The sequence below is a fragment of the Lolium rigidum genome, chromosome 7 (genome assembly GCF_022539505.1).
Source record: "Lolium rigidum isolate FL_2022 chromosome 7, APGP_CSIRO_Lrig_0.1, whole genome shotgun sequence".
Lineage (NCBI taxonomy): Eukaryota > Viridiplantae > Streptophyta > Magnoliopsida > Poales > Poaceae > Lolium > Lolium rigidum.
In genome coordinates, this window is record NC_061514.1 from 341,678,226 (window position 1) to 341,694,978 (window position 16,753).

At 43.8% G+C, this 16,753-nt stretch overlaps 2 protein-coding genes, 1 long non-coding RNA gene and 1 other non-coding gene across 4 annotated transcripts; all 4 read left to right on the top strand.

The window, feature by feature from the left end:
- Positions 1–2,896: 2,896 nt before the first annotated feature.
- On the top strand, positions 2,897–6,449 carry LOC124673548 (DEAD-box ATP-dependent RNA helicase 36-like). The gene is made up of 6 exons (XM_047209607.1): positions 2,897–3,559; positions 4,132–4,454; positions 4,879–5,082; positions 5,173–5,254; positions 5,790–5,888; positions 5,980–6,449. The coding sequence occupies exons 1-6, from the start codon at positions 2,897–2,899 to the stop codon at positions 6,100–6,102; spliced, it is 1,494 nt and encodes a 497-aa protein (XP_047065563.1). The 3' UTR covers positions 6,103–6,449.
- Positions 6,450–6,895: 446 nt separating this feature from the next.
- LOC124676981 (protein DETOXIFICATION 21-like) lies at positions 6,896–10,253 on the top strand. Its single transcript, XM_047212992.1, has 8 exons — positions 6,896–7,295; positions 7,958–8,499; positions 8,691–8,777; positions 9,183–9,239; positions 9,330–9,568; positions 9,710–9,828; positions 9,951–10,037; positions 10,133–10,253. Exons 1-8 carry the CDS (start codon positions 6,981–6,983, stop codon positions 10,211–10,213), a joined length of 1,527 nt encoding a protein of 508 aa, XP_047068948.1. The 5' UTR covers positions 6,896–6,980; the 3' UTR covers positions 10,214–10,253.
- A 1,479-nt stretch (positions 10,254–11,732) lies between these two features.
- Positions 11,733–11,852, top strand: LOC124679852. Its single transcript, XR_006995280.1, has one exon. It is a non-coding gene; the product is annotated as a U5 spliceosomal RNA (small nuclear RNA).
- Positions 11,853–12,092: 240 nt separating this feature from the next.
- On the top strand, positions 12,093–14,800 carry LOC124679217. Its single transcript, XR_006994859.1, has 2 exons — positions 12,093–12,302; positions 12,452–14,800. It is a non-coding gene; the product is annotated as an uncharacterized LOC124679217 (long non-coding RNA).
- The last annotated feature ends 1,953 nt before the right edge of the window (positions 14,801–16,753 follow it).

Here is a 16,753-nt window from a genome sequence, read left to right on the forward strand (position 1 = left end):
GGTGCCTCGGAGGAGGGATCCTCACGAGGGTGAGAAGAAGTAGGGGTCAGAGGGCGGAGAGTCCTCGGGACGGTGGTACGCGATTTACCCAGCTTCGGAACACCTGCTCGAGGACGGGGCCCTACCGCCGCTTGTACTGGAATTATCTGGGCGCTTTCGCGTTGTTACAATGAGTTGTGGTTGTGCCTCTAGGGCTCCCAGGATCCGGCTTATAAAGGCGCTCAGATCTAGGGTTTACACGGAGAGTTCTAGCCGGAATACAAGATGCCTAACTACGGAATATTACATTGCCGTGCACGTCAAGGATCCACCTTTCCCTACTCGCCGTAGTGGATCCGGATACTTCATGAGCCTTCACGGATCCGACTCCTGTTCCTGGGCTGGACTTCTTCCATCTTCTATCAACAGCAACTGGGCCGCCCGATGGGCCATATGCCACCATCACCATCTGTGGGCCACCCGGGCTTGCCGGATCTAGACCATGTCGTTGATATACCCATAAAGTATACCCACAACAGTAGCCCCCGAAGTTCTCCGAGATTCATCATTCCTCCGTCTAGCTTTGTCCGGATCCGAAGAGAATCTTGAAGAACTTCCAAAACTTCCTTGTTTCCGACTTCAATCAACCGGAAATCATTCGTTATTCTGTAACGGTAACTTAGCAGATTTTTCGCCCTCATCGCGCACAACTTCCTTTTTTCCCGCGCTAAATTTTCGGAGATGCGAATCTTCAGCCGAAAATTTCGTTAGTGCACAGTTAGATTACCACTGCGTCGATTTCACCGCTTTAACCTAAGACACTTGTAAATGGAATTATGGAAGAAAGGGATGTAGAATTACTTTTTTAGGAGTTTTAACATTATGCTCAGTCGGCCATTATATTTGCTCATCATCTTAGTTGTTTGAGGATGGAGGCGGAGCCTAGTTTTTAAGAGTTGGGAGGTAGGAATGACGATGTTGAAGATGCTCTAAGTAGGAAGCTAATTCGGCAATCTAACTAAATGCTACTCTCGTCTTCTTTTCACTTTTGACTTTAGTTCATGTTGAACCGCGTGCATTAAATGGGTAATTGGAGCAGTTATGGTACCTTCTTACTCCCTGCGTCTCAAAATGTAAGGCGTCTAAGGATTAGTTAAAGGTCAACATTTTTTTAAATTTGACTAAGTTTATATACAAAAATATAAAAATTTACAATATTGAATCAACATGAATAGATTTATTATAAAATATATTTTCTTAATGTGTCCATCGATATTGTAGATGTAAATATATTTTTCTAAATATTTGATCAAAGTTAGTAAAGTTTGACTATTGACCAGTCCTTAGACGTCTTACATTTTAGACGGAGGGAATAGATGGGAACGCAGTGGCATTTGAACAAAAATAACCTTTTCATGAAAATTCAGAAAAAATAACCATTTCATGAAAATTCAGTACAACATAAACCTATGTTGAAAACAATTGTAACAATAACCTTTTTGCACGACTCTAGCCCGTGAGGAGTCATAAAGGACCACATTGCCATGCTAAAAAAACACATGGCACTAGAACATAGTTAAGTGCATGACGCCCACGGTGTCACGATAAATGGTTAATGGTTAGTTTTCGAATTAGTATTTTCAAGATAAGATTAGTTTGTGCCTTTTGATTTGGAACATAGAGCAACATGTTCTTGGGATGTGCCACACGAACACCATGACAGTTTAGCCCAAAAGGTAGCACTTTTACTACTGTAGTAGAAATGGAAATAAGATGTTTTGCATGATGATTAATACAGTTCCATTAATGCATATTTTAGAGATGGATTTTGTAATTTATACTTCCCCAATATATATCATCTATCTTATGCAGCCTGCTCTATATGACACTTAATCCTGCCATATTTTATGTCTTCACAAAAGAGGAACATATTACATGTTTCGCATGCATGAAGTTGCCCGCTAGCCAATGCGCTTGCCACACAATATTCTTTCTTAACAAAAACATATACACAAGAACTTTTTTGAAATTATTTCTTATACGTTATTTGCCACCTTTGAAAATATATCAAGAAATAGACAATCGATCCAAGTTTGTGGATTTGCTTTCATGTAAGGCAATTAGGGCATCTCCAAGGTGAGTTCCCATTCGTTCGCATCGTTTGTCATTTGTTAACCTCGTTTGTCTATCTAGGGGCTGGCTGAACAAACGTGTCAAGCACCGTTTACATTGGTATCCAAGGGGAGCTCGTAACCCCCAATTGTCTGTCGAACATGTCAATTTGTCCATTTTCTTCTTATTCGAGATGTTTTGTATCTTTGCCATCACAATAATTCGTAGATATAATGTTTTAGCACACAACTCAAGAACATTTGATCACACAAATTTGCAAAAGCCATCGCACGTGACAAATGATAAGTGAGGCAGGGTCCTCTGGTTCTCATCCTGTCATCTTCATTCCCCTTGAAACCTATGGTTGACCTACTTGTTGAGCCTGACCCATGAAGTTGACGGACTGGTTTTACTCTCTCCGTTCCATAAAATATGTCTTACTTTTGTTAAAATCTAAATGTATCTAGATACTAATTTAAACAAAGTTTCAACATCTTTTATGACATCTGTTTTATTTTCAGATTTCCCAATGAAGTAAAAAAACGACGAGGGATCAGGTCACCGTCAAGTGAGAATCGATTCTACAAATTTATTCACACATGTGTAAAAGTTATTCATAGTAATCGAACGACACATTTTTTTGAACGGATCTCAACCTTTAGATCGACGGTTGGCACTCTGGCAGCCTGGCAGGTAGGGCATAGAACCGTGTTTCACTCAACCCTAACCTTCCCCTCTCTACCCTCCGCCGCGACGCCTCCCGCCGCCGTCTCCCACGGCCTGCGCCGCCACCAAGCAGCCGACGATGGAGGTGGAAGGCGAAGCTCGCCCGTTCCTCCTCTTCTCCAAGCCGTCCAGTCGCAGGACCGAGCCTCAGCCCGCCCAGCCTCAACCCCCAAAACCCGACCCCACGCCCGCCGTCCAACCCGACGCCGCCAGCTCCGGCGACTCCGGCTCCGACTCTGACGCCGACCCAGCACCCACCCTCATCACCGAGCACGGCGACTCCTGCGCCGCCGCCGCCGCCTCCTTCGCCGACCTCGGCCTATCAGACTGGCTCGTCGACGTGTGCAGCTCCCTGGGCATGCGTCGCCCCACGGCCGTGCAGCGCCGGTGCATCCCGCGCGCGCTCGCGGGCGAGAACGTGCTCGGCATCGCCGAGACGGGCAGCGGCAAGACGGCCGCCTTCGCGCTCCCCATCCTGCACCGCCTCGGGGAGGGCCCCTTCGGCGTCGCCGCCCTCGCGCTCTCGCCCACGCGGGAGCTCGCCGCGCAGCTCGCCGAGCAGTTCCGCGCGCTCGGCTCGCCGCTCGGGATCAGGTGCCTCGCGGCCATTGGGGGGTTCGACCCGCTCGGCCAGGCCAAGGGCCTCGCGCGCCGCCCCCACGTCGTTGTCGCCACCCCTGGCCGCATCGCCACGCTCATCAAGAACGACCCTGACCTCGCCAAAGTATTCGCCCGGACCAAGGTTGGCATATGATTTTTCTTTTTAGCAGCAATATGCTAGGATATTTTATATGCTCAAACCGTACACTGAAATTCACCCAAAAAGCATGTTGTAGTTGCCATTGGTGCAAAAACACATATGCCCTTGTAGACACAAAGACATGCTTACCAAAGACATTCATCGTGGTACAAAGGGAGAAAAGTTCTTTTACAGTATCAGTTTAGGGAACTTTATAGTGGTGGTGAAATTTTGCTATTTCACCTGCATAAGAACAGAGGAATGCTTCGCTGCTTATGCTTAGTGATCAATTGAAATACGTGATAACAAATATAGCACATCTTTGTGATAGAAATACGTTATTTTACTGAAGTGTAGCAGATTTCTTGTGCTTACGTTATGTGTGCCCATGTGAATCTTTGTTTTGGGTACGAGTTGCTCATGGTTTGTTGTTGTGTTCACAGGCATGCCTATTAGGTAATCTGTGTTCTTACACTAGGCAATGTATTTGCATCTTAATCAATATATATAGACTTTTAGTACTTCCTCTTCTGGTAGTTTCAGATTAGTAACATGTGTTGTCTTTTCTATCGCAGTTTCTCGTGTTGGATGAGGCAGATAGAGTTGTAGATTCCAATTTCGAGGAGGACCTGAAGGTCATATTTGATTGCTTACCAAAGAAGCGGCAAACATTTCTATTTTCTGCAACAATGTCAGAGAATCTGCGGTCTTTGCTTGAGCTTTCGGGCAGCAAGTCGTACTTTTATGAGGCATACGAAGGCTTCAAGACTGTTGAGGGCTTAAAGCAGCAGTATATCCATATACCTCCTGATGGAAAAGAGCTCCATCTTGTGTATCTCCTGTCAAAAATGAAGGAAGATAATATACGTTCAGCCATCGTATTTGTTTCAACTTGCAGGTTTGCTCCCGTACACTATAATTAGTCATTGTTGAATTGGTGTTGGGTTGCATACGGTCAGAGATCCCAGATCTGGTTTTCATGATTTTTTTTATTTAGTTTTCAACTTTTTCCATATCAGTATAAAGTTACGTAAACCAGAAATATGCTGTATATTTGTTTTAGCTTATTTAAAAAGTGCAAATTTTTCTGACAATTTTTTTATTACTATGCACATATCTCCACAGAATGTCTAACCTTTACAATTTTGATGTACCCACTTTTGCAATTGTCAAGCTCTGTATTCAGAATTTCCTTTGAATCATTCTTGTTCTTAGATGATTCTGATGGAATGCTGCGTGTTATTCTTACACTTACTTTATAATCCTTTTGAAGTTCACTGCTTTCTTCAGATGTTACTAAAATCAATTCTATTGTCATGTAGGGCATGCCAATATTTGGACTTTGTGTTGCAAGAGCTTGGTCGACCTGCTGTTTCTTTGCACTCTCACAAGGCTCAGTCGCTAAGGCTTTCAGCGTTGCATCGGTTTAAGTCTGGTCAGGTCCCTGTATTGATCTCTACTGACGTGGGCAGCCGTGGGTTGGATATCCCAACTGTTGATCTTGTTATCAACTATGACATTCCAAGGTGCCTTTATACTAGCTTTATATGCATTAGGAAGTACTCCATGTCAACATATTTTGATGAATGTTAAAATCTGACATTTGCTTCTGATAGGTTTCCACGCGATTATATCCATCGGGTTGGGCGAACTGCAAGAGCAACTAGGGGAGGGCTCTCTATAAGCTTTGTGACTCAGGTTTGCTGAATGCACAGTTTACATGAATACATGATGTTTTTCCTTGATCCATTATCATGTCCCCACATTTATTTAAAATAAGAACTACAACAGGCTCCCTGACTGAAAGAGAACTCCAGTTTACAGTCTTGCCTCATGTCAACATGATGGGTAATAGATGCATATTATTGCGAGTTTATATGTATTGGTCAAAATTTATCAAGGGGCTAAAGAGATCTCCACACAAGCTCTGAAAATTGGTAACTACTTTGAAGTAACTTGAAATATTTCAGTGGGAGAAGTAACACTAGACGCCAAGCATGTACATATATCAGAAAGTACACTCCCATAGTTATGTAATTTATCCACCAGCTAGCTCTTGTATACTGAGGCACATGCTAGAACTAGAAATGATCAGATCAGAAATATACATGGTTGGACTGCACCAAATTTGCTTACAGACAAGTGATCAGCTGTTTTTGTCATGCTGTGTGTTCTGGTAATAATGAAATAAATTCTTAGTGAAACCTGCATGCTTATTGGGATATCTCTGCAGAGGGATATATGTCTCTTACATGAGATAGAAGATGATGTGGGGAATCGATTTGATGCATATGAGTGCGATGACAAAGAAGTCACCAAAGATATTACAAAGGTATGCTATACTGGATTAATACCCCGACAGCCTGTTTGAGTATCAAATTCTGGGTCAAACTGATTTTTACTGGACTACCTCCACACTTCAGGTATTCAAAGCGAGGCGTCTTGCGAATATGAGGATGGTGGACGAGGGCCACGAAGATAAGGTTCAAGACAGAAGAGACCAGAAGAAGCGAGATCAGGCAAGAAAGCGCAAACATGAGGAATGAACCTGGCTTTGGGAAGTGTTCACTTCCTATGGTTGCTGTGTGCACCTTCCAGCTGGAGGACAGTCAATATTGTCCTACACTCGGACCTTGTCTACTGAATTGTTTTCGTCTCGTTAACCAGACGAAGGAACTGGTACAATTTTGCACCGATGCTTGTAAATCACTAGATTGAGTAGATCAAAACACAAAGTCAGTCGAGAAGATGTACTAGGTTTGGTGTACATGCCATTTTTTCTTGGTAATGTTTGACAGGTTTGTACTGATACCAGCATGTTTGTATTCAACATGAACAGCTGTACAAGAATGTTTGTCTACACTGCACGATTGGTGCCTGGTTTCTTCCTGAATGTTGTCTTGCCGTTGTAGGTTTGGTTTCCCTCTAACAAGCTGATCTCATATTTCTACTGAAGTTGAAGGCACGAATTCCCTTGGGCTTTGGTCGGGAGCAGCGACAAGGACAACCATGTTCTCGTGGGAGGACGAATGCAGCAAGAATCTTATCTGTATCTGAACGTTTTGCATCAATTTCGTTCAACGGAAAGGAAGCTTGACTAGTGCGATCGGTGAAAGGCACGTAGCTGCGTGGTGAGCACTATTCTTTCACCTTTTAGTAAAGAACTGGCCGTGTGCGCGCCACACTAAGCAGCATGCGTTGCTTTTTTATGGAGGACGCTTTCGGCTAGCCCCAACAATTCAGCAATTCGAAATTTGTGTGAATTGTTATGTCTACGTGAACGTGCAAAAATAGAATGGACAAAGGAGTTACTCAGATGGCCATGCACACATACATCATGCTTAAGCAGAGAGCGTAGGTGTACCAGCTTCAGTCACCATCCTCTCTGTAGAGAAACGCTCGCTGATCAAGCAGCACTACATTCATGGAGAACAGGGAGGAGGAGCGCAAGATCCCACTGCTTGGGCCAAGGCCGGCAAGGGTCGAAAATGGTGACAACAGTGTGATCCGAGGCGGGGATGCAGGAGGGAGAGAAGAAGAAGAAGTGGGGCTGGGGCAGCGGCTGCTGGAGGAGAACCGGAAGCTATGGAAGGTGGCAGGGCCGTCCATCTGCACGCGCTTCTCCGGCTTCGGGGTCACCATCATCAGCCTGGCCTTCATGGGCCACATCGGCCCCACCGAGCTCGCCGCCTTCGCCCTCGTCTCCACCGTCCTCATGCGCTTCTGCAACGGCATACTGGTACTGCAACCAACTATATAGGATTCCTGAATTGCTTCTCATACTACTGTACCACTCTTCTTCTCCTGCATGCTCTTAAGATCGATGAGGGGTCACACAACTGCAAGAGGCAAGTCAATTCGTTGCTCATAATCTTGTCAAATATTGCCAGGAACACACCTAAGTTAGCCACAGTAGATGATAGACCATTTAAACAGTGGAGGAACAAGGAGTATGATCTGAGCCGGCTCATGCTTCAATCTATTACCAGTTTCATCATAACATAAACAGCGGGGGAATAAGGTGTATATATATGAACTGAACACACCGGATCTCTAGCTATGGGCAGCATCTATATTTCGATAGTGATGTGTGACATAAAACATAACAGAACCAGAAATTACGCGTCTACGCGACTGCATGAGGCAGTCAATTGGCAGGACATAATCTTGCCAAATATTGCCCAAGAACACAACTAGTTAGCAACAGTAGATGACAACCGATGAAGGGCTGATTATAGAGTCAGTTTCACCATAAGATAATTTGGGAGCACAGATATCAACCTTGCTGTTGCAGAGCGGTGTCATTGCACCAGTTCAGCACTGCAACAGAAACAAATTTCTGCAAATGAGAAAAACCCGATGGTTTTTAACACCTGATTAATGTGCGTAAACTGAATGCAGCTGGGCATGGCAAGCGCGCTGGAGACGCTGTGCGGGCAGTCGTACGGGGCCAAGCAGTACCACATGTTGGGCATCTACCTGCAGCGCTCCTGGATCATCCTCAGCAGCTGCGCTGTGCTCATGCTCCCCATCTTCCTGTTCACCGAGCCTCTCCTCGTCTTCATCGGCCAGGACCCCAAGATCGCCGCAGTTGCTGGGCGCATCTCTGTATGGTACATCCCCATGCTGTTTAGCAACCTCTGTAATTTCACGCTCCAGATGTACCTGCAGGCGCAAAGCAAGAATATGATCGTCACCTATCTTGCATTCATCAACCTCGGAACCCATCTGTTCCTGTCGTGGCTCTTGACCATCAAATTCCACTTTGGACTTACCGGGGTCATGAGCTCCATGGTCATTTCCTTGTGGATTCCTGTGTCTGGGCAGCTCATCTTTGTGTTCTGTGGTGCGTGCCCTCTCACATGGACGGGGTTCTCCACCGAGGCACTCACCGACCTCTTCCCCATCCTAAAGCTCTCTCTATCCTCTGGTGTGATGCTCTGGTAAGAACAAACTTCAGTTTTGACTATATATATAGAACAGTTTCAGAAAGAAAGAAAAAAAATTCACCTGCAACAAAGGAGCAATGTACTTACCGACCAACTATGTGCCTATGGTTTATACTTTACTGCCCATATAGAAATTTTGGATGCACCTAGCAATAATAAATGTTTTTCCCTGCCTGCCTCTTCAGTTTGGAAATGTGGTACAGCACAATATTGGTGCTCCTAACCGGGTACATGAAGAATCCAGAGGTTACACTTGACGCTCTTTCGATATGGTAATCTTTACTACTTCATAGTTCACTTCGCCATTGCTTGGCTCCACTCTGGATATTCCTATTAGTTGAAAGAACGGTAGCTAGCCACTGGTGCATATATGCCATTGCATAATTGCACACTGCTTCCTAAAACGTTGACCAACGGGGGAATGATCCCTCCCTTGGCTATACATTGTTAGGTAGGATGAGACTCTCCCCGCGGATAGACGCTAGGATGATAACCCGGTTTAAAGTCCACCCCTCCCAGGGAAATTACCGCTAGATGGGGATTCGAACCCAGGTGGGCTGGCTGCGCACTCGCTAGCCTTGCCACTGAGTTAGAACTCAGTAGTCATTTCACACTGCTTCCTTGTCGCTGCATATGAGTTAATTAACTATTGTGGTTTCCATATGTGAAATCTGCAGCCTTAACATCAATGGTTGGGAGTTGATGATTTCTATGGGCTTTCTGTCTGCGACAGGGTAATTTGTTGCTCTAAGAGTTCATTCTTAACGTATCATGTGATCAAATCAGTTTCAGAAATTTGATGATGATAATTTTGTGTGTTATAGAGTGCGTGTGGCAAACGAGCTCGGAGCTGGAAGTGCAAGAAGGGCAAAGTTTGCCATCTTAAACGTAGTCAGCACTTCTTTGTCTATAGGCCTTGTGTTGTTTGTGTTCTTCCTTTCATTCCGAGGGAGGCTTTCCTACATATTTACAACGAGTGAAGAGGTGGTTGCCGCGGTTGCTGATCTCTCGCCTCTCCTGGCCATCTCTATCTTGTTGAACAGTGTTCAACCAGTACTATCAGGTATTCATTCTTCAGCATTTGACTGAATGCCGATAATCATTTGATTTGGTTTTTTTCATGCGACACAAACTATTTGTCTTTTATGTCAGTAAAGACACGTTTAGTTTACTGAAACTATAACCTTGTTTGATCATCTGGTAGGTGTTGCTGTTGGGGCGGGTTGGCAAAGTGTAGTTGCATATGTTAACATCACAACATATTACTTGATTGGTATCCCCCTTGGAGTGATCCTAGGTTATGTTCTTGGATATCATGTGAAGGTAAGATGATACCATTGTGCCAGTCAATCAGTTAGCAAACTCATTAACTTACCTCTTGGCTCTAAGTTGTCCTAACTTTGTTTCAAAAAAGTTGTCCTAAGTCTCCTTGGTTGCTACTGTAGGGCGTTTGGGTTGGCATGCTGCTCGGAACACTGGTTCAAACAATTGTACTTCTGTTCATAACAATTAGGACTGACTGGGATAAACAGGTAACCTTCGCTAACTGTTCATTGTATAAATATATATTGAGTGCTAGATTAGTGTAGGAGATATACTGAATTATGGTTTTTAATCTAATTTTCAGGTAGAGGTTACTCGACATAGATTGAACAAATGGTTCATCGATGGGAACAGAGAAAATGCAGCTTCAAGTGGAAGTCCATGAGGTTACAAAAATTGGGCACAAACAATGAAACGTGATGCCATCAAAGTGGTGGGCGTAGGATTTTGACAATGGGTATTCATCAATGTAAAAAATCCTCAAGAAGATTGTTCATAACTTTTTTTTATGTAGAACACAATAGATAAATAATTATAAGATGATTTTGTGGCGGCATCATCAAACAAATAGATAATTTTATTCACCAACTAGTCAGTAATAAATCAAGATAGTTAAAAATAATGTTGATTTACTCGCTCCGAGGCTGGAACAAATTAGGCAAGAAGGGTCTACCTCAGCTTGTAAAAAATTAGACAAGCCTTGCTCACTGCCGAGGGTCGCAGAAGTTTATGCTTCATACAAAATCGTGTGTTTTTGACAGTCACGCAAAATTGTGAGTTTTTCTTACAGTCATACAAAATTGTGACTTCATGTTGCCTGTGCTGTGTCGCTAGTTGGAAACTTGAAGTTGGGATAGATGAGCTCTAACAGTTTAGTTAATCCATGCCTGGCGTATGGGATGCGAATAAATAGGCCAAGCGGCCTATCGGCTTTGGTTCCACTGTTCTACGTCTGAGAGGAAGATAGAATCTGAATAATGACTGAATACTCAACTTACTATGTACATACAATCTATATCTGAATTATATGTGCAAAAATGAATGGGTATTCATCTGAAGAACTGATCAAAGTAGAACCTGTATACTCTCCTTTGACTGGAGCTCACAACCGTTCAGAGGATAAATGCACTTCTCTCAACATGTGAAGAATGAACTGGCAGAACATTAAGAGTCGCAATGTGATCACAGTGATGAAACTTCCGCTAGAAGAGGGAAAAGAATGTTAACTACCCACTTGATTTCCAGTAATCGCCGCCACTATCTGTTTTGATTAATTTTGGTTTTGGTGATTTTTTGCCGAGAGTAGTTGCTTTGATTAGGAAACATGCTATCCCCTTGGGTTATCGTCTTCCATCTGTTTTGTTGCTTGTGCAGAACAATAAATTTTGGTGCAAGAACTATATATCCCGGCAATGTGGTAGAACATGATTGAGAGGGTAGACTGAGCAACACGGAAACTGATGCGAAGCAATGAGACACGAACCGAGATGGAACCCGGTGGCCGATGGGCCGACGCCGGCGATGGTGAGTCCCCTCGCCTCCGAATGATCCGCGGCCGGTCGCGCGACCGCCGGGCAGGTCGCCGGCTGCAATGTCATCCTCTTCCTCAAGGTGGGTCGAGGCTCCTCGACCGGCGTCATGCACCCATCAGCCGCCGCCGCCGTCGTCGAGCGGAGCAGCTCTGTCTCCTCTCCTCTGAGAATGCGTGGGCTGACTACCTGAAAGGCCCACAGCGAGCATACTTCCATGGGCTTTGCTGATTAACATGCGGGGCAGCAGTACAAGGAGCGCGCACGGTGGAGAGGTAGGCGTTTTGGTTTAGTCCCACCTCGCCTAGCCAAGAGAAACAGCGCAGGCAGCTCGGCTATATAAGAGTGCGGGGTGCGTGCTGGTGAAAGTCACGCAGCTGCGTGGTGAGCACAAAGCGAACTATTCTTTCGCCTTTTACTAAAGAATACCGTGTGCACGCCACACTAAGCAGCATACCCTAATTTTTATAGGGTGTTTTCTCCTTGTGAGAAAATCCCCACAAATCTTAATTTCAAGGTTTTTTTTGTTTCCAAACGCTAAAAAGCGCACAGAGGCCAGATAACACGCTCGAGCCTCCGGTTTCTGGCCGCCCGATCCTCTTCTGACGACACCCACCTGGCCTTCTTCTACCTTCTGGTCCGCTTCTCTTTCCCCATTCCTCTCCAGCGACGTGGTGGAGGCGTCAACGACCCCACCTGGTGTTGCAGCCGCCGCTGCGCGCTGCGCTTCGCAACCCCGTCGGCCCCTCCTCTTTCTCAAGCCGACTCACCTGCTCTTCTCCCTCGCGCCCCCGTCATCCCCCATCTGTGGGGCACCCTCCACCCCGTCGCCCCCTCTCAGGCGACGCCGAGGACGCCGCGTCCTTTGGGAGAATATGCAACGAGAAGAGATGGAGGAACGCCGCAGTGGGGCATGGAGCTCGCCAAGTTCTCCGCGCCGTCCAGGTCTGATTAGGGTGGATTTGGTGATGTAGTCGATTTTTTGTGGGGTTTTTTGAGGCGATTCATAGCTTCGTCCTGATTTCTGAAGGCGATTCTGAGTGTTTAGGTCACTGTTTGTAAGTGACTGACTTAACGTCAGCGTTAATTTGTAGATTCCCCATATATTCCTGGAAGCTCAGAACCGATGGCTACAACCCACTGAAATCTGCCAAATCAAGGACGCCATCAGGTCATACCTGGTCATTGATCTCGATTTTCCAGGGCTGCATCACTGGAGAGCGAGGTGTTGCATGCTCTGAATTCGTAAAGGTACACACGTGTTCTGGCAAGGAGGAGCTTTATGATAAATCATGCAATCATGAGATTTATGCGCAATTTTTGGTCTCTGCGAAGAATCGGGCCTAATGTGCGGGAAGGAAGGAGGTGGCAGACTGGCAGTACACTTACATAGGTATGTATATTCATCTTGGACTAATCCTTACACTCAATTCGTTGTCTTGGACTGCAAAGATTTGGGTCCAAGTAAATGTCCTGTGGTAGTGTCATCGTTTCCAAATTCATGTCATCCTGTGGGAGCAGGCTAGCTCTTAGATGTTGGAATGCGCTCCTTTTAGCAAACCAATGCTGGGGATTGCTTCCAGGGGTACAGATGTTATCGTTAACTTCTGTGAGATGTTTTTGCACCAATGTTCTTGAACATTGTCAACTCATCAATGATCCTTCTAGGATAGTGGAAAAACATGCATTCCATCTACCAATACGGCTATACTTGGGTTGCAACTAATCTCTTTTTCAACCTGGGTTTCAAAGCTTTGGTCAGCTAGGAGTGTGGTACCTTGATATGCGGGTGATCTTGCTGGCTGGTTCATCTAGGCAAACAATCTAGCAACAAAAATAACTCCATATTTTTTTACCTATTTCTATAATTGGCATGCCACTACAGAGGAACTTACAAGTTGATAGTCGAGAGGTAGAAGTGATTATAAGTTGATTTTAGCTACCTATTAAGTTACTTACCACCACCCAGCAAGTTGTATTATGCTTATGAACTAGGTTGTTTTTTTTATTCTTATCAAGTTGTGTTATCCAACATCCATTGGATAGGGTTGTTGTTTTCTTCCTGTTTTCTTTATTTCTCCAGTGGCAGTCACTCACAATTTTTTGGTTGTGCTACATTTTTATATGCCATGAAATTATGTCCATAAGTTGGTCATCTTGCTTAATCAAGTTGTTTTATCATTATGGTTAAGTTAACTTCTAAAGTAATTAAGTTGGTTTTAATACCATGCTTAAGTTAGCTTTTGAAATAAGTTTTTTTTATACCATGCTTAAGTTGGCGTTTGAAAGAAATTGAGTTGTTTTGATAATTATGCAGCAGTTGGCTTCTGAAAATAATTTGGTTGTCTTTATACTTATACCTTAGTTGCCTTCGGAAAGTAATCGAGTTGTTTTGATAACATGCTTAAGTTGGCTTCTGAAAGTAATCGAGTTGTTTTGATAATTATATATAAGTTGGCTTCTGAAAGTAATTGAATTGTTTTGATACCATGCTTAAGTTGGGTTTCGACAATAATTGAGTTGTTTCGATAACTATACCTTTGTTGGCTTCTGAAAGTAATTGAGTTGATTCGATAACTATGCCTATGTTGGCTTCTGAAAGTAATTGAGTTGTTTTGATAATTATGCCTACGTTGGCTTCGGGAAGTAATTGAATTATTTTGATACCATGCTTAAGTTGGCCTTTGACAGTAATTGAGTTGTTTTAATAATTATACCTTAGTTGTCTTTTGAAAGTAATTTAGTTGTTTCGATAATTATGCCTTAGTTGGCTTCCGAAAGTAATTGAGTTGTTTCGATAATTATGCCTAAGTTGGCTTCTAAAAGTAATTGAGTAATTTTAATAATTATACCTTAATTGTCTTCTCAAAGTAATTGAGTTGTTTCAATAATTTTACCTTAGTTGTCTTGTGAAAGTAATTGAGTTGTTTTAATAATTATGCAAATTGAGTTGTTTCTATAATTATGCTTAAGTTGGATTGTGGAAATAATTGAGTTAGGTTAATCTGTTTTTTAACAACACCTGGCCATGCAAGCTACCAAACGACAAGTAACTTTATGCACTTCTCAGTACATCAACCCACAAAAATCTCAGTACTGTACTAATATGGTTACATTTTTCCAGACAAGCAGTTTGCGGTGGTGTCAGCATGATCAAGGAAACAGCTATTCCTACATCGCTGCTACAACGCATACACCCAAAGTCAGATAATACATGCTTAGTGTTCAGAAAATACTAATAGTTGAAGCTACCGTCTTCTCGGAAACATATTTCTGAGTTTTTGTCGCACAAAAGATATGTCAGGGAACTACTAGTAGCATGTTTGATTCCAGGGAGCCTCAAGTTTGTGTCACAAGTCACAACTACTTACTATTGTCTGGTTTATTCACATTGATATATGTTGGATACACCTTCTCTCTACAAGTTTTCTTCTACCATGTCATGATAATTTGTGTGTGGGAATTATGGTTTTTGCAGTTGTACTCCCCTGTCATCCATGATTTTTAGCCGCATGCAGGTCCATTTTTTATGTTGTCACAGGTATGATACTAAATGTACATATGTAATCTACTAAGATGCTTCGTGGCTGTAAAGAAGTATGTTCTTTTCCTAGTGTCTCAACTTCGTTACCAAGTGTGCTTTCAACAACAAAAAAATAGTTGTGCCAGATATATTTTTGCTCGCACGATCTACTTGAACCTGGTACTTGGGAGTTTTTACTACTGCCTTTGATTCAGAAAGAACCCCGGGAGATATATGGAGGAGGAAGAAAGCTGGATGGATGCCGGTGGACAGTCCGGCGAACTTGGCAGGCAGGCCACATGAGAACTGCATGAGTGAATTGATTGAGGACTGTGAGTACGTGATGATATGATTAGAGGAAGAACTGGATTAGGCGTGGATGTCTTGGCGGAGGTCAACCTACATCACTGCTGGAGCGGGTGTTGTTCCGTATGGGGTCGATGGATAGGGAGGACTGGGGTTAGTTAGTTTACTCGCCGAAACAGCCGGGTATAAATGTGATTATCACGCGCTGTTCCAGTCTTTCCAGCCGAAAGGGCGTCCGGGTGCTTTCCTTTTACGGGGTGAGGGCTGGGTCGGCCTACTAGCCCCCGGGGGCTGGCTAGTCACGTCCTTTTTGTTTGTCCTGACTCCTGAGTATGTAAGTCTGTTGGATAGATAGATTGCCTTTCTGCAAAAGCAAAGCATAATTTGCACTGAATTTCCAATGCAGATTGTTCAATAGCGCAATCAGTGTGGACAGAACTAAACAGTAAGTTCGTCCTTCCATTCAAGTGTCTGTAACTTTGGATTTTGCTATTTATCTACACAAGTTCACATTGAAGGGTGTTTTCTCTTTGTGAGAAAGCCCCAACAATTCTGAATTTCTCAAAAGTTAAGATCTCTCTGTATCTGCTAGCCATGTCCCCTATTTGTAGACTTGCTGTAGTCATGAACGTTGGATTGTTACATGTAAAATCTTCTTGCCCAAACGAAACTTTTTTCGGTAAGGAGTATATATTAATATCAAGAAGATACCAATTACACCCAGCCTCTGCAACAACGCAATACTCTAATAGCATTATGGATGCACACATCCAAAAAAATAAAGAAGAAATACATAAAAGAAAAGTCCTACTACGGTATTTCAGCCCTAGCAACAATGGTACATCCACCACCAAGACAACACCTGAACTCCAGGCTCTCCAAAAGCAACGCCTCCAAGAAGGTAACAGTGCACAAACACTATCGTCGCCCGATCAGAAGACCTTAGGTTTTCACCCTGAAGATAGTCCCGCTTTCAAAGCAATGCCTTTAACAAGATCATTGCCAGGCACAACCAGTTAAGGCCATGCCTTGGATTTTCATCCTGAAAGGTAAGACTCTGCTCATGTCCAAACGAAACTGTAAATCATGTTTGACGGTATGATGCATCTTCTGCTCATGTCCATCAATTTCGAACGCCTCAGACTGAACTTGGAGCGGTGCATACATACTATACTTTGTTCTAGTGTTTCGTATTGGGGGATGAAGTTGAACCAAGGGGAGTAGAAGAGCAAAGAATGAAGGAAATTTCTTTTCATCACTCTATTTGTCCAGCTCGACATCACCATACATCTGTCTCTGGAAGATGTACACGAGGAGTACTTCTACTCCGCCTTTATTCTTCTATGCACAAACACAACCGATGAACAAGAATTGCTCATTCATCATCAGCTGATCAGTACTCCGTGCTGCACATGCGCTGTATGAAATGCCTCTATTGGTGTCAGCGTTTCACACCCTCTCGACATCCGGCTGTTGGCCCTCTTGATGCGTTCATGAACCTGCTGATAACTCAGCTCCAAGCCCCCCTGATGCTGGAAGCAGGTTTGAGATGCACAAGTTTTGACTG

Bases quoted from the DNA above. Each gene is read 5' to 3' on its own strand.
- LOC124676981 (XM_047212992.1), top strand. From the start codon at position 6,981: ATGGAGAACAGGGAGGAGGAGCGCAAGATCCCACTGCTTGGGCCAAGG. The intron at 9,829-9,950 runs GTAAGATGATAC...TTGCTACTGTAG, and splicing joins TTCTTGGATATCATGTGAAG to GGCGTTTGGGTTGGCATGCT. The intron at 10,038-10,132 runs GTAACCTTCGCT...TCTAATTTTCAG, and splicing joins GGACTGACTGGGATAAACAG to GTAGAGGTTACTCGACATAG.
- LOC124673548 (XM_047209607.1), top strand. From the start codon at position 2,897: ATGGAGGTGGAAGGCGAAGCTCGCCCGTTCCTCCTCTTCTCCAAGCCG. The intron at 4,455-4,878 runs GTTTGCTCCCGT...ATTGTCATGTAG, and splicing joins GTATTTGTTTCAACTTGCAG to GGCATGCCAATATTTGGACT. The intron at 5,083-5,172 runs GTGCCTTTATAC...TGCTTCTGATAG, and splicing joins ATCAACTATGACATTCCAAG to GTTTCCACGCGATTATATCC.